The sequence below is a fragment of the Haliotis asinina genome, chromosome 1, assembly GCF_037392515.1.
Source record: "Haliotis asinina isolate JCU_RB_2024 chromosome 1, JCU_Hal_asi_v2, whole genome shotgun sequence".
NCBI classification, from domain to species: Eukaryota; Metazoa; Mollusca; class Gastropoda; order Lepetellida; family Haliotidae; genus Haliotis; species Haliotis asinina.
Window position 1 is genome coordinate 102,787,793 of NC_090280.1, and position 27,393 is coordinate 102,815,185.

The following is a 27,393-nucleotide window of genomic DNA, read 5'->3' on the forward strand; positions in this document are numbered from 1 at the left end:
GACTGGTAAGACCCTGTATTTCCCTTTACGCAATGTGATAACTTACAATGCTGGTAGAAAGTGGTCACTTAATTGGTTAGCATGACAGAAATGGTGTCCTGGTTCATGTGTCCTCATACCCTGATAACGAGGGTCATCGTGTATGTCAATCACTGGATTGTCTGGTGCAGATGTACGTACAAGCCACTATGATGTAGCTGGAATACTGCTGATCTTATGCTACCAGTTCCTGTTTGCGTACCAGAAGCATCATCATTTAGTATTTTGTTGTTTGTTCAAAGTGTACCTGCAAAATGAAGCAGGATATACACATTGACGTGAGCCGTTATTGTGGTAGAGCCCATAATGATGGTGTGGAGTTGATGGACCAAGGATCTCTGTGAAGGTAAACCAAGGTTTCACACTCATGTGTCACAAACTGGGTACAGGGTCGCAGATCAGGCTACGGGCTATGCTCTTTCGCTCTGTGCAGCATTGAGAGTTTCACCAGAAGGGAATTCACACAAAGTTTGCACATTCAAATCAAACACAGTGTCTTTGGCGTCTTACCCTTTCAACTTGCGAAGATCCTGATTAGAATTGGTCTTCAGCAACCCATGCTTCTTGTAACTAGCAGCCAATGGCATGGGGTGGACTAGGCTAGGTTGACACATTGTATCCCAAATGCATAGATCAGTGCATGTGCAGGTGTTCGCTGGATTGTCTGGTCCAGATTCTATTATTTACAGACTACTGCCATACTGCTGGAATATTGCTGAGTGCGACGTTAAACAACCAATCAACCATCATCTACCCTTTCACGTCGGTGTTTGTGGTAGGAAAAAAAACAGACTTGCATTCCTAAAACACATAACCCCCAGAATCTTGCATGTGCATGCACCTTGCTCAAAATACATGATTCTCAGTGTTCCCAGAACACAAAATGCTTTGCATACATAGAAAATATCAATTTTTAAACTTATCCTATCTCACGATTTGCACTTCTCTGGCTTGCTTCAACGCTAAGTGAAATGAATTAGAACTTTCCTGTAGGCCTCTCTTGTCCATATGCCCGTGTTCCCCAGGCTGCTCTCCTTATAGGACGTGTCCCTTAGCCCATGCAGAGCATGCCGCATGCTCCCCTATCTACCCACGTGACTACCTCAGAGAGATCATTCTTCTTGTTGCACGACAGAGTGGACGTATCATAGTTCTTGTATAGAGTTTGAGTTGTTTTGTATTATGAGGAATACAGATCCTCCAAACAAGAAGCGTAAGTTTTGCGCTCAGTGTAAACTATTTTTTCGACTTTGGACCCACACATATCGTGTGTTGATTGTGTGGGTCATTGTTCTTGGGAGAAACGTTGTGAGAAGTGTGCAGGTTTATCAACTGAAGATTTAAAGGCTTATAAGCGGGGTTGTGCTTGGAAGATTGCAGATAGAGCTAGGAATGGATCTGTTGACAAAGGCCCCACTCCTACCAAGACACCATGCCTGGATCGTCCTACCCTCACGAGGCGCTCTCCGAGGCGGAGGATTTTTTGGACTCTTCTTCAGATTGTTACCTTTCGGAAGATGTTCGGAAGCTTTTGGTGACGCATTCTTCACCAACGTCTCAGGCCGGCTCAACGTCTCAGGCCGGCTCTAGGGTAGTTGTTATGGATAAACCTTTAGTATCTACTGTCTCCCCTGATCTGCAGTCTACTCTCTTGGTTTCTAGGGCCTCTCGTCTCAAAACGTGACAACAGTCGCTTCGGTTCACCAATCTGCATCACCTGCATTACCAAAAAGTCATTCAAGGCGATCACGTTCGATTCATTGATCTGTTTTGTCGGAACGTTCAAGTTCTAGTCGGTCTAGATCGCCTGACCGGTTTGTCTCGAATCCATGTCGTAGATCGACTGAGCGGTCTTGTTCACCCCAGCAGAGTGGTGTTGGTCGTCAGTCTGTTTCTATTGATCGTACCAAAACAGGTATTGATTCAAATGGTTTCATCGGCTCTTCCTCCCGTTTGGATTCACGTCGCCGGACTGATTCACCAGGCCGAATCAATTCACCAGACCAAATCAATTCACCAGGCCGAATCAATTCACCAGATCGAATCAGTTCACATGGCCAAATCAATTCACCAGATAGAATCAATTCTCATGGCCGTTTCAATTCACCATGTACAGGTTTGTGTGAACGGGTTGGTTCACCTTTCCATGATGTTTCACATCACCGAACCAGTTCAGTACACCGTTCGTCTTCACTTAATCATACTGTGGCAGTTTCTCGAACCATGGGTTCTAGACAAAGTGAGTCATGGGATCAAATTGATTCAGGTACACGAACTGGTTTGCCTCATCAATTTGATTCGTCGGCTCATCCCGATTCTCTCAGTGTTCAGGTTCACCTGCTCGCTCAAGGTCATCCCATCGGGATGGTAGGTCAGGCTGTACTAATCGATCAAGATCGCCAGATCGAGTTAGGTCACCCCATCCTTCTGTCTCCCTGACTAGTCAACATGCTACGGTTCGTTTGATTTCACCAGTTCGCTCCCCATCCAGATGCCGGTATAGTTCCAGGGACCATCGCTCTCCTTCACGTCAAACTGATTTGGATCATATTACGGGGGCGACAATTCTACCTGAATCATGGAACCCTAATCAGGATTCCTCTCAAGGGCCAGATTTAAATGCAATGCTTCTGGCTATTACAGTAGCTTGGAATCAATGTCAAGCTTCGACTACGTCAAGTTCAGTTCCAGTTGCATCAACTGGTAACCTGTCTTCCACTGGTGTGTCTCATCAACCCTCATCCGGCTCTCCAAATAATTCCGATATTTCTATCCCAGAGGGTAGTTTCGATTTAGTAGAACCTTCACATGTACTTGCCTGGATTGTTGAAAAGCTTCAACAGTCGGTGAGCAGATCTCTGGATGACCTTAATGTTTCTTATGCTCTGAAGAATAAAGACCTATCGACCATTACCTTGCCACCACGACCGTCCATTCTGCAAATGAAAAGTTCATTAGATGATGCGTTTAAGAAATTGAAACGCGTGAAGGATGGTTTGTCTTCACCCAAGTTTATGCCATCCATTGCTCACGGCCATGGGTTTTCTGTGTTGGCTTCGTCTCCATCAGTTGACGAGGATATTTCTACCCTATGTGGCAAATGCGCTGCTTCACCTTTCTTTGTGGAAGATGGGGAATTGGCACATATGGATATGACTATTCATCGCACACTACCCTTTATCAATTGTGCTATTTCGGCAGTGGATGCCGTTGCTGTAGCTGTAACTTCTGCACACAGGACTTCAACTCGATCATTGTATGACAATAAATGGAAGAAATTTGAACATTATTGTGGTATTAGAGGAATTATTTCTCCCACAACTGCATCACCTCAAGTCGTTGCAGAATTTCTAAAGCATTTATGAACTATGAGGAAGCTTAGAGGTACTACATTGCCAGCGTATTTGGCTGCCATTAATTCGGTTCTTGCCAAAACAAAGGAACAAAGTGTCTACTACTCCTGAGCTCCAGTCAGACTTGCTGACCAGTCCAGGAAGTTCAAACCTCCTGCATGGGATTTGTCAGTTGTCCTCCGTCATTTAGTGTCCACTGACTATGAACCACTACATGATAAGGAGTCTGAACAGATAACGTTCTAAACTTTCTTTTTAGTATTTCAGAGTTACATGCACTTGACATGAATCATGTGCAATTTGAACAAAACGGCATGGCAGAGTATTTCTGAGATTGCGTTGCGACTTTGTCGCAAAACAACAGTTACCAGGACAACCAGATAGACTTTTTACTATCCCTCCTTTGTCAACAATTCTTGGGCCTGATAATGTGGAAGATTTATCTCTCTGCCCTGTCAGAGCTCTACGGATCTTCCTAGCTGCCTCCCAAGATCGCAGCCGTCTTCGTAAGAGGCTATTCATCCCGCTGTCATCTACATCCAAGGCTGAGGTCTCACAGACAACCTTATCCTTTTGGATGCGTGCTGCTATACTGAAGGCGTATGCTTTTGCGGGACTGCCACCCAGTTCGGACCCCTTGTCTTGGCCCAGCAGCTGTCATCGGCCCATCAACGCAGATGAGGAAGATTGCGTTTATGCTTTCTTTCTCGTGTACATACTGAATAAAATTTTGAACTTTGTTTCTGAGTTTTGTTCTGGATTCTTCTGGGAATTGAACTCTGTACTCAATTTATTGGGTGATTACTATTAGTGTCTATACGGATCTACAGTAGTTTTTGCGATGTGGAAGAGTTCAACAATCTTGCTTGCTGACCTCTACTCATTGGAGCAATCACGTCAGTGTAGTGAGTCCTTCCCAATTTCCTTTACGGATTTTGTAGCATTCATAGCTCCTAAGTTCCTTAGCACACCTTTGTGGTCATACTGTGGTAAGTAGTGGAAGCCATGTGGTGGTGTTTTGGTACTGAACGTTAAACTTGTGAGGTTTCCGATTCAGTTTCCTTTTCCCCTCTTTGTGATGGGGTCTGGGGGGCCGTCTCGAAGCAGGTACGGGCCCAATTACTAGTCATAAGACTTTATCTACGGGGGTACTCTGATAAATCGCGCCAAAGTGAGATGACTCGCCTAGTTGCGTCTCCTTGCACATGCGAGGGTTGCGGCCGAACACCACATTGCTCAGGAGTACCCACTCCTTGGGAGCGATGGCGCCTTGTAAGCCAAGGGGTTCAGGAGAACCCACCACTAGTATAGGTTCTATGCTAGTTGAATGTGACCTCTCTTGTTCATTGCTACCTACGGTTGTCATTAGCCTATACAGTAATACTGTCAGTACTTTGAGACATAGGGTAATCTGCTACCCGCCATCCAACCATGGGATAAGTGCAAATCTTGAGATAGGATAAGTTTAAAAATTTGGAAATTTTAACTATAAATTGTATATTTATATACTTATCCTATCTCACGCGATGTATGCCCACCCAGCCTCCCCAGAAAAGAAAAGAATGATCTCTCTGAGGTAGTCAAGTAGGTAGATAGAGGAGCATGCGGCATGCGGCATGCGGCATGCTCTGCATGGGCTAAGGGACACGTCCTATAAGGAGAGCAGCCTGGGGAACACAGGCATATGGACAAGAGAGGCCTACAGAAAAGTACTAATTCGTTCCACTCAGCGTCGAAGCAAAAGAGAGAAGTGCAAATCGTGAGATAGGATAAGTATATAAATATACAATTTATAGTTAAAATTTCCAATTCTTGAAAAGTAGATATACTTGTGTGAAACACTCAGGTTTTTGTGTCAACGTGAACGCTGCATGTACAAACTACACCATTTCTTGGCTCTTCCGTCAAGATGGTCAAAGTGTCATGTATGATAAACCCAGATGTTAGAATAAAAACACATAAAACACTGAAGTATACATCATTTTATTGACCAACAATAAATGCTGGGTGTTAACAGCTGTATCAGTGTGATAATAGTAATACTGCATCTTGAACATAGTTACATGCTGGGTACAAGTCAACTTCTAATGTGCACTTAGATACCTCATACTGTTAAGTCAAGGAACAGCCTGGACTGTGAACCATTATTGCATTCTTACATGAAGCTGAGTGAGTTGAGTTCTAGCAACATTTGTCACAGCAGGGGACACCAGAAATAGGCTTCACTCATTGTACCCATATCGGGAACGTGGGTCTTCGGCGTGATGAGGAAATGCTTACATCACTAGGCTATCCCACCAAGCCTTCATGAGGTTAAAGATGTGCACGTCATCACTGAGTGGCATTCTAGAAGTTTACACATACAATATAGACATATATTATGGATAACAACTAAATATATTTTGTGAGCGAGAAGTTTTGATACCAATTCTTGTATTGTTGTCATTGCTGCTTGACATCAGTACAGGAATCGGTATTGAAACACTGCACTTACAAAATACAAGAAGTTGTTATCCAAGTTTGTCAACATACTACTTGCATGATGTCACCATTGATGGTAATTATTCACATTTTTGTCATTTAGGGATGTCATTATGATTCTCAGAATATTCACATACTCTTAACTCCCTTGGATTCTGAAAATGTATCTAACACTTTCTATTTATAAAGTGATGAGAAATATGTGCTGTTTATGGTGGTCCTCTCAGTTTAACACATAATCTGATAATAAGTCTTGCAAACCCCCATTATCCTCCATCAGCCAAATCATCTAACTGAAGATAAACTCTTCATCATACATATGCTTTTGGTACAGGGTGAATCTAATAACTATTGTCTCAAAATAATTTAACCGTACCAAGAAATGCAGTATCTAGCACATAAAACCCTCCCATTTATCATGCAAACTTCTCAAGACATTGAAGTATAACACAAATATCACAGATATCCAGTATTTCAACATGTCATTTTCTCAGTAACCGTGGTAACACACATGTATGTATTTGTGAAATGTATGAACAAGTGGCTGTAAAACATCTAAGAACATGAGGATAATTACATTACCATGGCAATGCATATCTCAGAAAAACATCCAGCAATAAGCAGTTCTTGCCATCAAATGCTAGAATTTTTCAAAGTGTCTTGGAAGATACTGCAAACACTAAATGATGAATATACAGAAGTGACAAGATTGGCCTAACAGCCTCCAATCATTTTTGTCCAAATTTTACATCACATGGGCACTATTTCTTCCACCGAGGAAAGAAAATCAGTGCAAATAACAAAACTGGTGTAAATAAACCATGAGATTCTAAGTTCAGCGAAACGGTGTGCCTACTCAAAAAACACTTTTTCCAAGGTTTGACATGACTGCAAATGCTGACATAACATGGAAATAACAAAGTCAAGTAAGTCTGAGAACTTTGACACATCAAAGTTTGGCAGTGTTTGTATTATACTCTTTGAAACCAACATTAACATATTCGCTGTGATGATCAGAAATCATTATGTATACCTTGGCTTCATCATTGTACTGAAATAACTTCCTCACCCGAGGTACTTAAGACATCCAAGGCACAGCTACAACAGTGTTCCCTGTGACTGTTCACCAATGAAACATTAACCATACAGTGTTTCCTCTGGATGGAGGTGAGATCAAACCCATGGTGAGTCATCTAATACACAATAGGGTGAGTCTACAGTCGTGTGACTCGAACCACTCCCTTGTTAACAGTCAGCAGGGGAATATTGTCTCTCACTAGCCACAGAAAGTGTAGCCACATTCCACAAGACTAGCAGCAAAAAACTGACTTAGACCAAAGCAGACGATTAAATACCCTCCCATACTGACGAAGATAAATACACTGGTTTCTGGCAACAGTGGATGCAGTAATTGAAACTTTCCCCTCAAGAGTTTCCGAGATCCTTGAATAGCACTTTATTCATTCCATCAGTTTGAACAACACGATAATTCTCATATCTTCTTCAAAAAAACAATTTCTGTGAAAGATGAAATAAAGTCGGCTTCCAACATCTTTGTCTTTCTCTACTGATGTAAGTTATGAAAGATACAAAAGTGTCTTGACTTCAGTGTTTGCTCTCTCATACTGAAGGGGAAGTGAATAAGATGAAGTCCACAAAATCACAAAAATGATTACATGCCTGTTCATGTAGCTGGTCCATATCTTCTAATACTAAGTACAATGTCACCTCCTGTTTGTCCGGTACAAACACATGACAAATTCCTCCTTACCTTGCACTCCGTATACCTCTTCCTGTACATCCTATATAAACACTCCTTGTTCACACATCCTCATCTTGCAATACTCAGTAAAACATCACTTCCTCTATGTCATCCTGATATTGCAGGACTCAGTATACCAGTTCTTGTAGGTCATTCTTATCTAGTACCATTGAGTACCGCGTCAATTCCTGTATGTCATCTTTATCTCGCAGTATTTAATACCACATCACTTTTTGTGCATCCTGTATACGTGTATTCAACACGTTTCTCACCATAAGTCACATCAGTTCGTCACTCCACACAGCAGCAGCAGTTTATCACTACTGTCTAGAAATGCAAGACCTGTATTGACTGGTCCAGTACTTGAGAAACCTGTGCTGAATTGTCAGATGTGAGCATGCGCATGCTGCTGATTTCAGCTACTGTGAGTAACAATCCAGCTGAAAGGAGGACAGAAATGTGTGAACCAGTCAGTTCCACCATCATAACAGTCGGTGACTGCTTCTGGACACTGAGACTAGAAATGTCTGAAACTGATCAGTTCCACCATCATTACAACAGTCACACTGTGATACCGGATGTGCTGGGAAACGTCTGGGACCAAACCAGACACTGTCAGCTTCTGTCATTGTGCTCCATAATCCTACCATAGTCATAAAGTACTGCTGGATTCACTAAGACTGGCACTTGACATATCCTGGCAGAGTCGAGATTCGCTCATGTCGTCTGCTAGGGCATCAACGATGTCCAGTAATAATTCTTTGCTAAGCCGGCGCATCTGTGGGAGACGAGCAACCTGAAACCAACACACACTAGTTCAGATAAACGCCAGCAAAAACCGGAATAGAGGGTTGCCGTCTCAATAGAAAATATGAAGAACAACGAAGAAAGGCATGAGCCTGAAGCACACCTGAGAGAAGTATGGGTAACATACTTTACGGAAGTACTGAAGTGTGTTTTGAGAGCTGCTTACCTTTGGAAAGTAATGCACTATGATATTGAGGGCGTGCTTCCTCATATCCATTGCCTGGATTTTGTCTGCTGCTTCTAAGATCTGGAACCAGGAAGAACTGGTATTAATTCCCCAAACGTTAGATACAGTATCATTCTGTTTCAGTCACTGCTGAAGTCTCCACTGGATCACTTAACTATGAATTCTGATACTTCCAACATATCACACTATCTCGGTACAATCACACAGTCAGCTTGTTCATTTTTTAACACTAAAATCAGCAGTATTCCAGCTACATAACAGCCATCTGTAAATAATCAAATCTGGGTCATCTGTTGGAACCCTTTTCACTAAAAACTCTACTCCAAGCCGGTGACTGGAACAGTTCCAAACATCAAAAGCCCAAAGGAGTTATATACAAGATCAACTGTGACTGTGGTGAGGCCTATGTTGGTGAAACTTCCTGCCCAGTAAACCTCAGAATTAAGGAACACCAGGCATGAACCCAGAAATCAGACCAAAACATCAGCTATCTCTGCACACATAATCAACTGTCCTGGTCACAACATTGAATGGGACAATGTGGAAATATATTCAAAACACCTCGAGGACTTTACCAAAAGAAAACTAACAGAAGCAGGCCAAATCCACCAACACAAGCCCTCAATCAACAGAGACCAAGGATACCTCATTCCCTGCCCCTACAATGAACTGATAAAAACAACGGAATAGGGCACTCCAGCCACAATTGCCAATTAATCCCACATGCTATGTATACCTTGGCTTCACCCCCACATGCTATGTATACCTTGGCTTCACCCCCACATGCTATCTATACCTTGGCTTCTCCCCACATGCTATGTATACCTTGGCTTCACCCTACATGCTATCTATACCTTGGCTTCTCCCCACATGCTATGTATACCTTGGCTTCACCCCCACATGCTAGCTATACCGTGGCTTCACCCTACATGCTATGTATACCTTGGCTTCACCCCTACATGCTATGTATACCTTGGCTTCACCCTACATGCTATGTATACCTTGGCTTCTCCCCACATGCTATCTATACCTTGGCTTCACCCTACATGCTATGTATACCTTGGCTTCACCCCCACATGCTATGTATACCTTGGCTTCACCCCACATGCTATGTATACCTTGGCTTCACCCTACATGCTATGTATACCTTGGCTTCACCCTACATGCTATGTATACCTTGGCTTCACCCCACATGCTATGTATACCTTGGCTTCACCCTACATGCTATCTATACCTTGGCTTCACCCCCACATGCTATGTATACCTTGGCTTCACCCCATATGCTATCTATACCTTGGCTTCACCCTACATGCTACGTATACCTTGGCTTCTCCACATATGCTATGTATACCTTGGCTTTACCCCATATGCTATCTATACCTTGGCTTCACCCCCACATGCTATGTATACCTTGGCTTCACTCCACATGCTATCTATACCTTGGCTTCACCCCACATGCTATGTATACCTTGGCTTCACCCCCACATGCTATGTATACCTTGGCTTCACCCTACATGCTATCTATACCTTGGCTTCACCCCATATGCTATCTATACCTTGGCTTCACCCTACATGCTATGTATACCTTGGCTTCACCCTACATGCTATGTATACCTTGGCTTCACCCTACATGCTATCTATACCTTGGCTTCACCCCATATGCTATCTATACCGTGGCTTCACCCTACATGCTATGTATACCTTGGCTCCACCCTACATGCTATGTATACCTTGGCTTCACCCTACATGCTATGTATACATTGGCTTCACCCTACATGATATCTATACCTTGGCTTCACCACACATGCTATCTATACCTTGGCTTCACCCCCACATGCTATGTATACCTTGGCTTCACCCTACATGCTATGTATACCTTGGCTTCACCCTACATGCTATGTATACCTTGGCTTCACCCTACATGCTATCTATACCTTGGCTTCACCCTACATGCTATCTATACCTTGGCTTCACCCTACATGCTATGTATACCTTGGCTTCACCCTATATGCTATCTATACCTTGGCTTCTCCCCACATGCTATGTATACCTTGGCTTCACCCTACATGCTATCTATACCTTGGCTTCTCCCCACATGCTATGTATACCTTGGCTTCACCCCCACATGCTAGCTATACCGTGGCTTCACCCTACATGCTATCTATACCTTGGCTTCACCCCTACATGCTATGTATACCTTGGCTTCACCCTACATGCTATGTATACCTTGGCTTCTCCCCACATGCTATCTATACCTTGGCTTCACCCCACATGCTATGTATACCTTGGCTTCACCCTACATGCTATGTATACCTTGGCTTCACCCTACATGCTATGTATACCTTGGCTTCACCCCACATGCTATGTATACCTTGGCTTCACCCTACATGCTATCTATACCTTGGCTTCACCCCCACATGCTATGTATACCTTGGCTTCACCCCATATGCTATCTATACCTTGGCTTCACCCTACATGCTACGTATACCTTGGCTTCTCCACATATGCTATGTATACCTTGGCTTTACCCCATATGCTATCTATACCTTGGCTTCACCCTACATGCTATCTATACCTTGGCTTCACCCCCACATGCTATGTAAACCTTGGCTTCACCCCATATGCTATCTATACCTTGGCTTCACCCTACATGCTACGTATACCTTGGCTTCTCCACATATGCTATCTATACCTTGGCTTCACCCCCACATGCTATGTATACCTTGGCTTCACTCCACATGCTATCTATACCTTGGCTTCACCCTACATGCTATGTATACCTTGGCTTCACCCTACATGCTATGTATACCTTGGCTTCACCCTACATGCTATCTATACCTTGGCTTCACCCCATATGCTATCTATACCGTGGCTTCACCCTACATGCTATGTATACCTTGGCTTCACCCTACATGCTATGTATACCTTGGCTTCACCCTACATGCTATGTATACATTGGCTTCACCCCACATGATATCTATACCTTGGCTTCACCCCACATGCTATGTATAGATTGGCTTCACCCCCACATGCTATGTATACCTTGGCTTCACCCCACATGCTATGTATACCTTGGCTTCACCCCACATGCCGTGTAAGCCTGATTTGATTGGATTTATTTCAGTTAGAACTTTAAGATGCAAGTAAGCTTTGAAACTGTCAAACTAAGCTATGTTTTGAGAATTAGGCAAGTCGCAAAAATATCATGACACAAAAATGTCTTGGTCGCCACTTGCAAAAATATCATGATACAAAAATTTCGTGATTTACAGTATCGTATTACTGACCACCCCATCTCCTATGTATACCTTGTTCTACTCTGGCTTCCTCCCTGTTGTTATTGCATTATTACCTACTCCATCTGCTATGTAACCTTGTTCTACTCTGGCTTCCTCCCTGTTGTTATTGCATTATTACCTACTCCATCTGCTATGTATACCTTGTTCCGCCTAACATTGGCCTCTTCCCTTTGTTATTGTATTATTACCTACCCCATTGTTGTTATTGTTAATCACTTTGATGCATTCCTTTAGGTTGTCCTACTTAATCCCTGTTGTATGTATAAAAGCCAGTTCTGTGCTGTACTGCTTTAATCTTGCTTGATAACGGTATAAGAAGCTGCACTGAAATGTCGCACCATAGAAATAAAGAACTTGTTATAAAAAAAGTATTATACTTTTCTAAAATCTGGATCAGGCAATCCAGTGACTGACAACATGATCATCTATCTACTCAGGCAAAATACAATGACCGAAATCAGCGAGTCAGACAACCATATCCTTTTAGCCTTAAACAAGATGGCTACTGAAGAGAATTTACTAAACCTTTTGATTTTCAACTGAGTGAATGAGCATCTATCCATAAAGTCACTTGATAAAACAAGGAACATGGAGTCCCCATCTGAACACCTTTGTCACCTGAGTAAGAATCTTAACTAGAGCGATCATATTTAGTAATTAGTGACAGGACTTACCTGGATGACATTTTGGAAGGAGACATTCATCTCTAAGTTGTGTTTGCAAAATGCCTGCAAGCAAAAATGTCACCATGATGATTGTAATTATAATTTAGCTTAATCATGAACAATATTTCATAATACTTGACAAAGGTCACAAAGTCTATAATTTTTTACAAAAAGAGTGAATACACAGCATTATTTCACTCAACTCTGATGAATATTTCGGCCATTGCAGGCAACACAAAACAACATTCATGTCCCACATGCTGAGACAGCCCACCTTACAATTCCCATTAACTAAGTCCTGGCTACTGTCAATCACACTTTCATACAAACGTAGTAAGTGATTTCACTATGTGGCACCTCATCCCTAAAGTGTCCGATGGCTGAAGTGGTTAATTAATATACCTTCTGCAACTAGATTCTGTGCCCTTTTTCAACCCGAATTCAATCATTGGAATTTTATAAATGTGTACCTTAGAAAGTCAAAAGTCAATCTTCAACAACAGTTTAGCTGCCATCTCTAACAGCAAGAACTGTGGTATAGTAGACTTACCTGTAACCTGTTGTTTGTGAAGCCATAGAAGTAAGGTGCCGGGAAGAGGTACAGTGAGTCTTCTGGTGGCATGGACACCTCGCCGTAGTAGATGTAGCGGAGGAGGCTGTCAAATGCCTGGCGGGATGGTACCATCTCACCGATGATGATCTGCACAGACAATCAAGAAACAATCGAGTTTGAACCAGACAATCCAGTGATCAACATCATGAGCATCAATCTGCTAGGATATGATGACAAGTGTCATAGGCTTTTTCTAGGAAGAAATTACCACCCAGTCTGTCCCCGATGCCTTCAGAGGATATTTCAAGCCAAGGCCCATCCAGCCATATGTTCTTGAATACTGCAATAACTACCACCTGTTCAGGTCACTCCAGGTCGGAGTTCCTCTCCTCAACCTGATCTGACCTTCAGAAATTACGAAATGATTGGGAGGTCAGGCTAGTTTGAAAGTATGTCACCGAAACCTCACGGCACAGATCGCTTTTCATAAACCTTATTTACTGGTCTGCTAATTAACTGGATATTAAATGTTGTTCTTAAATATGACTTACTGGTCCATCTTGCCCAAATCCTCTATTTACAGTATTTACAGGCTGATATCCTAAAGCAGAAAGTGCTACACCTATGCAGTAGTGAAGTATGTGTCAACATTCAGCATTAGTCTGACATGATCTCCACACAGTGGCAACAGTATTTGACTGTAACGTCTGCACTTACTGTGACTGTGTTGTTCTCCGGCATGAAGGAGCGGAACATGGCCTCAAAGTAGCTGCAGCGTGCTGCCAGGATGGCCTTGTGTGACCTGATGGGTGTGCCGTCCAGCATCAGGGTGATGTCACAGAACTCCTGGCCTGCAGACTTGAGGAACACGTCCATGTCCTTCTCTAGGGAGTTGGCTGAAACAGTCATAGTAACAACGGAATAAGCGAGTGAAGGAGGGAGTGAGTGGGTCACTGGGTGGGTGGGTGCGGGGGGACGGGAAGGAAAGAGGGGCAGAGGAAAGGAGGGTAGAGGGGAGGGAGAGTGAGGGTTAGTGAGGGAGGGAGGGAGTGCTGAAGGAGCATGAGTGAAGTACAGAGTAAGATATATCACTTTCTTTGGCCTGGCCAGCTTATATGGTCAAAGGTGTATTGTGAATAAAAACATTAGAGCATCAAAAACAAACGATCCATGATAAACCCCACTCAAACTCACCAAACAAACACTGAATTTCATCACAATCTGAACAAGTGACTGAGTAATGGTGATAAATAACTCTCCCAGTATTGTGGCTGTGGCAGGCATTTCCATATAATGAGATAGAATTTATGCAAACTATTAGTGATAAATTAATGGCTGGATGGGACATGTGAAGTTACAACCTCACTGATCCAGTGGTGTCACTGGAGAAGTTGGCAGACAGCTAGTGAAGAAAAGCATACACCACATTCTGTAGACAAGACACAGAATGCATCCCCTGGCTAGGATCAAGCACTGTGGAAACCAGAAATCACAATACATTATGTGTTCAGGAAGAACTCACTGATGACAGGATCCTGGTAGGTCTCGAGCATCCGCTGATGCGGCTGTTGACGTCGACGTATGATCTCCACCATCAGAGGCTGGTCCAGGGTCTCGAACTCCTTGCTCATCACGATCTGGTTGTAGTTGCTCTCCTTAACAATGAATCTCAGACAATATTCCTGGAACATGAAGAGATCCATAATCAGCATCAGATATTGAAATGCAATAAACATTAAACAGCTCCTTGTTACTCAGTCAACTCAAAAATAACATCAAGCAGTTCATCTGTTGCAGACAGCTCAGCAAAGAACCTCAGACAGCTATCTTAGAATAGAGACAACTCAACAATAACATCAGACAGCTCATCTGTTACAGACAACTTAAACGTGAGCCTTACAAAGTATTCCTGTAGCACAACGACCAACATCAGACAGAGACACCTCCATGATAAACCTCTGACAGTGCTTATGAGACACAAATGACAAGCTTACACTGGAAGTACAGTCCTTTAACGTGATTTTAGGATAATACAACTAGACACACTAGATTATAACTAATCTCAAGTTTATGTGACCTGCCTATCTCTGTGAATTACCTTGAGAAAATCCAGATTAAGTTTGGCAGCATTCCTCAGGGCTACCAGAACATTCCTGTGTCCGATACATGCTTCCAGATAGTGGACACACAGCTGCTCCAGACGACTCATGTGGAACTGGGGACATAAAAACAACACTGTTGTCACACAACTGTCTTCAGTGTCATGGCACCTGGCAACTGGCAACTGGCAACTGGCAACTCTAGACAGAACAACTCAGTAGACGAGTTCATGAACAATTACAGGAGCATATGACACACAACTAACTGAATCTCATCACCTTATATCGTGATGTAGCTGGACTAGTGTCCATTGACACATGAAATAATTCAACCAGACGCAGACAGACACAACTGGCACACAGGCATATTTACCCAGACACAGACAGCACAGAACCAGAGACAGTCCCAGACTCACAGGCACACATACCTACAGACACACTCACCCACAGGTCCAAGCCAAGCCAGAAGACTGACATCCACACCCACCGACCCTGACACACCCAGCCCCAGACACAAACCCATCTACCCATCTGCCCATCCACCCACCCCCATACGCTGAGAGCCGTAGACACACCCCTAGAGATAGACCCCTCTTCCCACCCACATGAACTGACAGTCCCTGAGCCTGGAACACACAGAGACTCACTCACCCACAGACACATGCACCCATCAGACACATGTCTGATATACGATGACTCACCTGCAGTGCGAGTCTGTACACGTCCATCATGCTGAGAATCACTTCATTACTGTGTGGCTCCTGACCTGTGGGAAAAACAATGGTACATGCCACTACCAAACATCACTAGAAAGTCAATCGTAGGTAGAAGACAGTTACCCTCTCTAAAGGCATGTTCCTCCCCTTAAATATATCAGTGAATATACAACTGTGAGAAACTAGTTGTTAACCTCTATATTATCAACATTAAAACTTACATGCACATAGTGATCATCTGAACAGCCTTGACGTACCTTTCTTTGTGGGGTGGATTCGGTCAGTGTAGATGTAGGACAGCACCATTTCAAAGGCTTTGGGGCTTGCGTCTGGGAGTGCCACTTCAAGACGGTTGTTCTCCCCGTACTGCTGCTTGGACGATATGGGATGATGTACAGATTTCACAACATGGTATCATGCGTAGTATACACTACAGTAAACATTGATGCAAGTGTACAGTTTCATCTTCATTTCTTTATTCATTGCTTGATCTTGTTAAGGGAGATAGCAGCAGAAAATCTCACCAATTACCTTAAAGCACACTCTCTGCTAACTAACTGTAAAAGTGCTGACATGTCAATCTGACACATTACATAGTAGGGACATCTTCTGTTTTCCAAAGCATGTTTGTTATTTCAAAAAGGACATTACCAGACAACCAGCACTTCTCGTCTTGTCACGAAGCCAGCCCGACCGTGCTGCTATCAGAGCGATGTGAGCTGCTATTCTCTCATTTTCCTGCAAGACATAAAGCCATGTTACACAGCACTAGTAGAACTTGTGTGGCGCTGTCGTCAATATCCTTGCTATTGAGACATCCTCTCATTCCATACCAGTTACCTTAACTACCCAACCAATGTCTGAGCATCCCTTCACATAAATTGCCATGCTCTGGCCATGCTGAACATTTGATTCACACCTAAGTAATAGTACTCAGTATTGTCTATTGCTATATTCTCTTTTGACCCACATGAGTTTAATATGCTGGAATATCCCTAATATCAGCACCAGAACAATACTCACTCACTATTCTTTTCAGAAGTGATGTCACTTCATGCATGACATAAAACTAAGCACTAGTAGGTGTCACAACGTCACAATCTTCCACTATGTGTAAGCAGTCTGACAATGCAGAGACAAGGAGGGAGATTTTATGATGCTTCATGTGGTTTTGGTTTAGGGCAGTCATTCACTGGGCCAGCACTGCAGGGCATCCACATTGACTGTCACATGACTATCACATGGCTGCAGCACAGACATTATACATGTAACACTTGAGACTGATTGTGTCTCGTCTTCAAATCAAAGTGCATGCCTAACTTTGATATGCCAAGAGAAAATAAGTCTTCCAAAATGGCTGTACTGCTGTACAAGCTATATTTCGTCGGTTAAAGCAAGATGGACTCATTACGTTATTTACACACACATACTCTCAACACAGTAAGCTGAGTGAAGCACAAACCAAGTAAAAAGTGGTTGTTTGCCAACAGACTTGACAGAGTGTAAATTCTCCCCAGAGAAACTGGGAACTTACTGGCCCTACAATGAACTCTACATCACAGAACTGTCTGCTCTCCAGAAGTCGGCCATAATCTTCGTGTAATGTACACTTGGGGTAACTGGAAAACTGGAAACAGAAAGGGTTATTTAGGAAACATATTTCTGGAATCTTGTACTATGTGTTCATCTTTGTCTCACTAAAAGCCAACAGAAGGATTATACACTACGGGACTTTGTAGAAAGCACAAAATGTTTTGGTCTTGAGATGGGACTCAAAGCCCAAATCTTCAGATTAGAAGTAGGAATCTTTGTTAACATTTATCATACTTCTGTTACAACAGATCACAGGTGTGAAACTGGTCCTACCTGGAATCTGTATATTTCTCCACTCCTGACGTTGTTGTCAACTGTCCCCCCAAATATGTACATGGCATCCCCAACAACTGCAGCAGCGTGGAACAAGCGCCCGGCTGGAATCTGGCTGTCACATGACGGGTCTGTGATCGACCAGGTCTGGGAGTCTAGATCAAAGCTGCAAAACATTATCACCATTTCAAAACTAGTTATGAGTTGTTTGAAGACAAAATGTATGAAAAATTAAAAAAACTTAACTTACACTCTAGTGATTGATATGACCCATACAATCTGCATTGATTTGAACAAAAAAGATCAAAGTCATAAAACCAATTCCACCATAAAACCATATGCAGCTTTTAAGCCTTTTGAACATCATTTTCCTGCATGAAAGAAATCACAGTTGAAACATGGAAACTAAGGAGGAAACAATTCAGGAACAATGTCAATTTATTATCACAGACTAGATACGAGCATGATGTACACACTGACCAGTGGAGCTCATTGGGTAGTGTTTGACCAGTAGCTCCACCAAACACATACAGGTGACGGTCAAATGCCACCATGGTGTGGCCGTATCTCTTCTCTGGGGGAGGCGGGGCACCGCGAAGGATGTGTTCAGTAGAGATTCGGGTCCACCTGAAAATACAGCAATGGTATTATCAAAGCATTTCTTAATAATCTACACACCAGGATACTGTCATATAAGCAATCTTAAAGCCATGGTGATCATAAAACAGATTTACAACAAATGTAGTCCTCTGGACAACAGCAGCCACTTCCTTCAGTCTCAGTTAGCAGATGTTCACATCCTGTTTGTGTTAACTCCACTTAATCATTTCTCTGGGCATCAAATGAAACTATGCCTTTATTTTAAGTGCTTTATATTTTTGTGAATTCAAAACCGTACATAGAAGGTCTGGAAATCTTGCAATCATGGATCACAGATCAAGTTACTAAACTTCTGAAAAGTTAACATAAGAGCATCTGCACTATATCTGCTTCAGATATCATATCCTACAAATTAAAAAAGGTCATAGGAATTACTGTTAATCATCTTTCTATTTTGTAAAACAGTATAAGTGTTCTTACAGCTTCTCTTTAAAGTTGAACTCAAAGAGGTTGTTTGTGATCTTGGCTCCACTCTGTCCTGAGAAGACGTACATTCTGTCCCGCGCCACTGCCAAGGCAAAGTTGCAGCAAGTAGGTGGGATGTCTCCACTCTGGTTCACCTGCAATCATCATACAGGGCACATATATGTGGCAGTAGTGCATAAATAATTCAGTTTGGACAATCAATCAGGTGATCAACATCATGAGTCAACCAAGTCAGCGAGCCTTATCATACGAGCCCCTAGTCTAGTGCTACAACAAGCATGGGTTGCTAAAGATCAATTTTAACCCAGATTTGCACTGATCAGGTGGGTATCATATAAGGAAGGAAGTGAGTGAGTGAGTTTAGTTTTACACAGCACTCAGCAATATTCCAGCTATATTGCGGCAGTCTGCAAATAATCGAGTCTGGATCAGACAATCCAGTGACCAACAACAGGAGCATCGGTCTGCTCAATGGGGAACCGATGACATGTGTCAGCCAAGTCTGCGAGCCTGACCACCAGATCCTGTTAGTTGCCTCTTATGACAAGCATAGTCACCTTTTATGGCAAGCATGGGTTGCTGAAGGCCTATTCTACCCTGGGACCTTCTCGGGTCTAAGGCAGGAAGCCAGAGAGTATTGAGTCAGGGGGAGCTCCACTTTGAGTAGATGTTCTTATTATCTCACTGTTCAAGCCCAAGGCCATGCATGTCTGTGACATTTACCACTGATATTGCCACTGAATCTGTGTCTGTGGTGGAGACCTCTGTGACTTGTACCCACCTCTTCCCAGCAGCGCTTGTCTCCATGCAGAGCGATGGTCCACATGTCATTCAGTCTAGCATTCCCGTCATACCCAGCAAATATCCACAGTTTCCCATCATACACTGCAGCACCATGGGCTGCACGGGCAACTGGAGTCCTGGTGAAATGTGAAATATACATCTAAGCCCAGCAGGGACAAATTTCCAAATTTACCGAAAAATAATACAGGTATTATGGACAAGACTTAAAACAAGCAAAATATCTGCACTTCAATATTTTTCTCTTATTTTGGGGGTTTGCTGATCATTATCATGTACATTACGAACAGCTCTAACTTTTTATTTTAGAGCATAACTGTTACATCAAGGGAAGATGAGTTAAGATGATATGTTATCATGGGGACTTACTTCAAGTCAAATTTCCACTCCACCCACTGTCCGTTGTTGAAGCGGTACTCAAACAGATCATTCTTGTTGGTGAGGTTGCAGTTGGAGTGAATGTCACCAGTGTAGCCGCCTGGGAAACATGGATGTTGTTACTACTAAACAAGGTGAACATGGTGAAGAGTTGCATGTATAATAGCCATGTGAGGAGTCAAACTCAGGTCTCGGGACTGACAAGCAGGCAATATCTACTTGGCTACACATGAAATTCATTAAACCCTTCTAATCTGGACCATGCTTTTCTGGAAACATTTCCAAACTGGAGCATGTTATAGTGGAAACCCTTTTACCTCGACTATGTTAGACTTCAAACCTGATCTGAACCATGTTATATTGGAAACCCTTCTAATCTGGACCATGTTATATTGGAAACCCTTCAAGACTGGAGCATGATGTAGTGGAAACCATTCTATTCTAGACTATGTTAGACTGGCAACCTTATCTGAATCATGTTATATTGGAAACCCTTCTTATCTGGACCATGTTATATTGGAAACCCTTCAAGACTGGAGCATGATGTAGTGGAAACCATTCTATTCTAGACTATGTTAGACTGGCAACCTTATCTGAATCATGTTATATTGGAAACCCTTCTTATCTGGACCACGTTATATTGGAAACCCTTCTATTCTAGACTATGTTATATAGGAAACCTTATCTGAATCATGTTACACAGGAAACCCTTCTTATCTGGACCATGTTATATTGGAAACCATTCTTATCTGGACCATGTTGTATTGGAAACTCCTCCATTCTAGACTATGTTATATAGGAAACCTTATCTGAACAATGTTACACAGGAAACCCTTCTTATCTGGACCATGCTAATTTGGAAACCCTTCTTATCTGGACCATGTTGTATTGGAAACCTTCTTGTCTGGACCATGTTAAACTGGAAACCCTTCTTATCTATACTATACTATACTGGAAACCCTTCCAATCTGGACCATGTTACACTGGACACCTTAACTGAACCATGTTATGTTGAAGACCCTTCCATACTGGACCATGATACACTGGAATCCCTTTCAGTCTGGACTATATAATTCTTGAAATCCTTCTCATCTAGACTGTTATGCTAATACTAGAAACCCTTCTAATCTGGACTGTTATAATGGCAACTCTAAGTCTTAGAGTCCTTAATAATGGAAACCCTTCTAATATGGACAATTTATATTTGAAACCCTTCTTATCTGGACTATGTCATACTGTAAACCCTTCATATCTGGAATATATTACACTGGAAACCCATCTAATCTGGAATATGTTACACTAGAAACCCTTCAAATCTGGACTATATTGTACTAGAGACCCTTCCTATCTGGAGAGTTTTACTAGAAACCCTTCTAATCAAAACTATTTTATACTGGAAACCTATTCTAATCAGGACAATATTATACTAGAAACCTTTGTTATCTAGGCTATATAATACCAGAAACCATTCTAATCTGGACTATTTTATTAAGGAAACCCTTCTGATCTGGACTGTTATAGAGTCCTTAATAATGGAAACTCTTCTATTCTGGACTCTGTTATATCAGAAACCCTTCTGATCTGAACTAGGTTACAGTAACACTAGAAACCCTTCTAATCTGGACTGATATACTGGAAACTCTCCTAGAGTCCTAAATAATGGAGATTCTTCCAATTAGATGTACTGTCTGCTGTACTGAACCAGAACCTGTTGTTCCATAAACCCAGCTCCAGATAAACACACTCCCCATTATATCTAAAACACATCCTCTGAACTGAGAATCTGCTTATCCAGAAATGTGTAACTCTGGGCGAGAAAATCGGCAAAGGTACAGTCTTGATCTTACCCCTGCAGGGTCTCCTGTATGTGTAGTATGCACTGTTACAGTGTACTCACCAAACACAAACATGCTGCTCTCATGTACAACAGCTGAGTGGTGGTATCGTGGGGCAGGAGGCTTGCCTGTGGTGAACGCCCTGGAAGAAAAGGAGATATGTTGAGATTTTCTCGTGTGTCTGAATTGAGAATATTTGTCACCATCTCTTAGTGAGTTTTACGCTATTCTTAGCAATATTCCATCAATGAGCAGTGATGAGGATACACAAGACTTCACACACAGTGATCGAAATAACAGCCTGCCTGACTGCCCATGGCCGGTAAATTTTGAGTCAGGCTGCCTGGAAATTCCCTCCACCAGCCCAATTGTCTGGCTGAAATATTTATGACCTACTTTCAGTTCACTCTCAGGACGATCATTCCATTTTAACTGTCATGTCATGGACAACTCTTCAGCCAGTAAAGATAGCAATAGAACACAAAAACTGGCTGGCTTAGTAAGCTACGCTATGATTGGATATCTGTAGTCGCATGGTTCAATAAGAACCAATCAAAAGAAAGGGTTACTTAAATGTGGGCAGGCAACGTTTATATTTGAGTTGAAAAATTATTGAGCTGAAAAATTATTTCAATCACTGTTCACACATTATACTCATGTGGGAATTGAACAAAGGTCTCAAGCGTGATGAGTGGACACTTTAACTGCTAGGCTAACCCACCACCCCTAATCATGTCTCGGATGATGTGGTAAAAAGACTACTATACCGACACTAAATAAGATCGGTTTTCTGGGCTTTGTTTTTGTACAAATCCTTGAAAATCCTGTGTATTGTATATCCACTGTTATACCCTTGACCTTTTCACAACCTCTCATGGCCTCATTTTCATCATGAATGTGGCATCACCATCTCTATTTCAATCATCAATAACTTCAATAATATGTCTACAGCAAACTAAATAAAAAATTATTGCTGACAGTATTTGGGATTGTATTCTTTCTCAGACAGACCAAATGTTGCAAGCAGAATGGAATTGAACCTACAAATAGCAAACAGATACTGGTCACTCTATGATCATCATATTTACCACAATCAATGTACAAATAATTCCAGAATTGTTTATAGGATGTGTATGAAATTTACCAACAAATGAGAACTTTCCCTTTAAAATCGAATAATTTGCTTTGATTTTTTTACTGTTTACTATCACACTCAACAATACTCCAGCCATATGACAGTAGTCTGGAAATAAATAATTATATTGAGCTTGGAGCAGACAATCCAGTGACTGGCATAATGTGCATCATTCTGCGCAACTGGGATGACATAAATCAGTTAAGCCTGAGCACATGATACCGTTAGTCACATGCTATGACCAGTATGGGTTTCTCAGTGTTGAATCTAACCTGGGCCTTCCCAGGTGCCTCAAAAGAATAAACAAAGATTGAGAATATAATTAATACCAACCTTCCCCAGGATTTATCCTTCACATCAAATCTCAGCAGATCATTCAGCATATTTTTCCTGCAGTGAAAAGCAAACATAAAAATCACATTTTTAACATGTGTAAGTTCTGACATTAACATCTGATGTTTGACATGGATAAACAGGGAACAGACATTGAGGAAAACATTCCAATCTGCTGGAAACCAATGAGGGAATGGTGTCTGCAGTAATGGACCGGTAAAGCTAAGTGACACAAAGTGAACGTGGTGGATCTGTGAGTCAAACAAAGAGTATTTCTCAGCAAGTTTAGTTAAACACCACTCTCTGCAGTATTCCAGCTATATGGCGGCAGTCAAACAAACTTTCTCACATCTTCCAATGGGCTTGGCATGACTATATTGGTTCACTAAATACACAAGATACACAATGGTAGGTATTACCAGAGATATTCCCATTAACCATCATGATCATGTTAAACGAGTTGTTCATAGATTCATGCAATTGTTACTCAATAGTCCAGCAAATTCCAACAAATCATCAAGTTTGTGTCAGAAAAAACACAAGGAAAGTCCAAGGCCATACACTTCCAACCCTGAACACCATTTCAATCATAATCTCACTTCAATCCCTAGGTACTGAAATTATTGAAGTTACTGAACATGTCCTAACAGTGAATAGTTTTTAAAAGTGAAAATTTAATGCTGTAGATACATTTCAGGAATGTGGACATATTTTCTTTTCATGACTGTATCTTACCCATTGTCTCCTCCAAAGACATAGAGAGCTTCCTTGTAGGCAACAACAGTATGTTTGCTTCTCCTGTTCAAAACAAAGTATACTGACATTACGAATAACCATGGAAACACTTAACTGTTAAACGTCTGAATTATCCATCCCTGTAAATCACATAAATCACAAGCCAAACGTTTATTGACAATGTCAGAAAGCACTGTTCATGCTGCTACAAGCTGTCACCCATTGATAAACTAACTTGACTTGCGCTGTTTATGAGGCTACAAATTTTACAGCAGTTTTGCCCTTATGTGTACAATTCAAAATAAATTTGTGGAAAAGTTCCTCCTGAAATGGACACTGCCTGAATTACATAATATTATGAAGATTCAGTTTATAAAGTACTGTCATAAATAGGAAGACACTGATTTTTCATCATTATCCCTACAATTTATGTAATTGATATGTAAAAGTGCAAAAAATCTGTTTAACTAAGTTCGGCCTAACTACAGTTCCCAGAGCATGTTTTAATCAATAAAAATTACATTTACTCAATTAATTACAAATCTGGGAGAACAAAAAGCGCATGAGAACCACTTAAAACCCTACAATACCTTGCGGACTTTACTCAATCAACTAAACCTGAGAATGATAATTCATCGAGGCGCCCAGACTCTACAACAGCATTAGCGAATGTTAAGAATGTTTATTTATACATATGCAGCCACAGGAACTGTCCAGAGTTTACTAAAGTAGTCATGTCACATCCATGTTGAGTGTTTAAAAACAGCACACAGCTTCACAGCTTCAATCACTGGCCACATGCAATTTGAACTTAACACCTATCAGGTTATACGCCATAAACAAAATAAATTGATTTATGACTCGTGCACCCAAGTCCTCATTCTCTTCCCACAGAGGTTACTTGTCATATCTTCCTATGAACCTCTGTTCTAATACGGCCATATTTTGAGGTTCTCATAAAATCCCCTAGCGGCAAAAAATGGCAGCAGATTTATCTCCCTTTATTCTGTCCAATGAGAACACGTGTTACATCGACCTAGATTCAACTTGACAAATGCAAGCAATGTGGAGAAATGAATATGACATGACTGAGTTCTGTCTAGAAGAGTACCTCACTCGGGAGGAGGTTAAGTTTCAAGTCCTGCTTTTGTCCTTGGAAAAATTGCAGTTTCCAGCCATGAGATGATTTTTGACTGGATCGAACACAAATTCAGAGAACATGTATTTACAAAACCCAACATCTCTCTATATATTACTTTATGTATAACAACTTCTTGTAGTGTATATGATTTTGTTTGACAACAGTATATGAATCCATACTAAAACGACGCATCAAGTACAGTAAAAGAAGTTGTTATCCAGAAAGAATCTTGCTTTGTTGTGACTCTCCATACTTCTAAAATGCCCATCAAACAAATCATCTTTCTGTACACACAATGAGCCTTCAGCGTATCAGCAAATGAACCAGCCAGTCGGAAGCCGTCGTTATACTTGTGTGCACATTCCCCCGCTATGACTGGGTTCGGTCTCCCGAGAGCTTCATTTCATGGGAAGTAAGCCCAAGTATAAAATATTGCACTTTTGAATCACGACTGTATGCTTAATATTTTGTTTATTTGTTTTTTACAAGCAGCAAGGTATATTATATGTCATGAATAAGTGACAATTGTGTTTGATTTCTTGGTTGCATGTAACCTTTAAGAGCCATTACTCATACATAAACAGACATGGCAGTAAATACCCAATCACTTGAAATTTTATCTGGAGCTCTGAGTTCCAGTGGTAAGGAGATAGAAAAACAGAATAAGTGGACTTTACAGAGGAGTGATTAGTGCAGAAATGAAAACTTTTCAAAGTTCAAAGCAACTTCTTTGGAACAAATCATGACTTTATGCAAATTAGTACGCGACAATCTTGTATCACAAAGGACACTTTTAAAATGCCCGTTTTGAAATCAGGCTTAGCTTCATTATAAACAAAAGCTGATGTAAAAAATAATAACTTTCATGCTGAAACTAGAAAGCATGTAACCACCATGGAGTCTCAATATCACTATTAGAAGAGACAGGTAGGAAGGGTCATCTCAGAAGCAAAACCAGGATGGGTGTAGCAGGCGATGGTTGGAGTTGCGCTCGGTGATAGAGATATCAGCTAATACGTGATAATCCCTTTAGGGAATTAAACTATAGATGTACTCAGCATGTTGCAACAGTTTACAAATAATATTCAGTACTATCAATCTTCTGGTTGTCATGCTCATATATATTATGAGACATTTAATATGATGCTCTCCTGTGGGTATCATACTCTTTTATATATCTAAACCTAAACATGATAAACATTAAGAATGATAGACATGTAAGATGTTAATGAATAGAAGAGATATATTCAACACACACGAAAAAGCAAAAAAACATCTTTGGAAATTGCCCATGGTGGCAGTAAACGGCACATGCATTTCATGCCAGGTGAGTTGATGGTCTTTTGTCATACCAGGCTCAGTGACTTAATTGCCATGAAGAGTCTGATCTATTGTTTTCAGCAGCTAGTCATACTTTTTGCTTTGTTTTGTTTTATTTCCGACAGTGTGTTAGTTTGCCATCTGTCTTATCTTGCATGTCGGACACAATTTAATTCTCTAACATAGTTGAGACTGCCACCCACTAATCCTTTGAAGCATTAACTTACTTTAAGAACTTTGGGTCAACGTAGTTGGGTAGGTTATTTACGCTAAAATGTTGTCTAGTAAAATAAAATTTCCTGCCTGATCAGACGAAGGGAACCACTGAAAATATGGGGAACCGTTTTCGAGTAAACTTGCCAACTTACCTCGCACCAACAAATTCATCACACTCGGGCATTTGTTTCCATCTGTGAACAGTTTCAAATGGCCCGAAATCTAGTGTCAGGCACTCTGTACTTTCAGGCCAGTTATGGTCGAATTCCATTCCTGGTGGTCTGGCTATTGCCATTTTGATTCAGTTTTTGGCTTAACAGATCCGTACAAAATGACAGAAACAGATCTACTTGACACAAACTTTCTCCACCAGACACAATTGATTTCCGAGCACCTGTCACTCGGAATGAATACGTTCCGTAACCATGATTGGTTAAAAATCATTATTTGTAAACTACTGTTGGTAAAACTGTTTCTACATATATTACTTTGTCTAACTGTTTTCATACTAAAACCATTTTTTTCTACATACTAAAATCATACATAATAAGAAATTTATACGTTAACTAATATTTAATTGTAATTA

At 41.4% G+C, this 27,393-nt stretch overlaps 1 protein-coding gene across 1 annotated transcript; it reads right to left on the minus strand.

Annotated features, from left to right (window-relative positions):
* Positions 1–5,359: 5,359 nt before the first annotated feature.
* Positions 5,360–27,219, minus strand: LOC137257350 (leucine-zipper-like transcriptional regulator 1). Its single transcript, XM_067794674.1, has 20 exons — positions 26,960–27,219; positions 24,131–24,193; positions 23,396–23,452; positions 21,990–22,069; positions 20,084–20,192; positions 19,695–19,833; positions 18,908–19,047; positions 18,308–18,454; positions 17,828–17,993; positions 17,496–17,588; positions 16,613–16,699; positions 16,219–16,330; positions 15,947–16,011; positions 15,245–15,361; positions 14,669–14,828; positions 13,864–14,042; positions 13,144–13,293; positions 12,603–12,656; positions 8,609–8,689; positions 5,360–8,431 (listed from the first exon to the last, which is right to left on the minus strand). Exons 1-20 carry the CDS (start codon positions 27,100–27,102, stop codon positions 8,288–8,290), a joined length of 2,286 nt encoding a protein of 761 aa, XP_067650775.1. The 5' UTR covers positions 27,103–27,219; the 3' UTR covers positions 5,360–8,287.
* Between the last annotated feature and the right edge of the window lie 174 nt (positions 27,220–27,393).

What these genes read in the sequence shown, in the direction of transcription:
- LOC137257350 (XM_067794674.1), bottom strand. Translation starts at nt 27,102, where the DNA reads ATGGCAATAGCCAGACCACCAGGAATGGAATTCGACCATAACTGGCCT. An exon ending in CTACCCAATGAGCTCCACTG is followed by an intron (nt 17,994 to 18,307) that starts GTCAGTGTGTAC and finishes AATGTTTTGCAG; the next exon opens with CTTTGATCTAGACTCCCAGA. An exon ending in TTAATCTGGATTTTCTCAAG is followed by an intron (nt 14,829 to 15,244) that starts GTAATTCACAGA and finishes TTCATGTTCCAG; the next exon opens with GAATATTGTCTGAGATTCAT.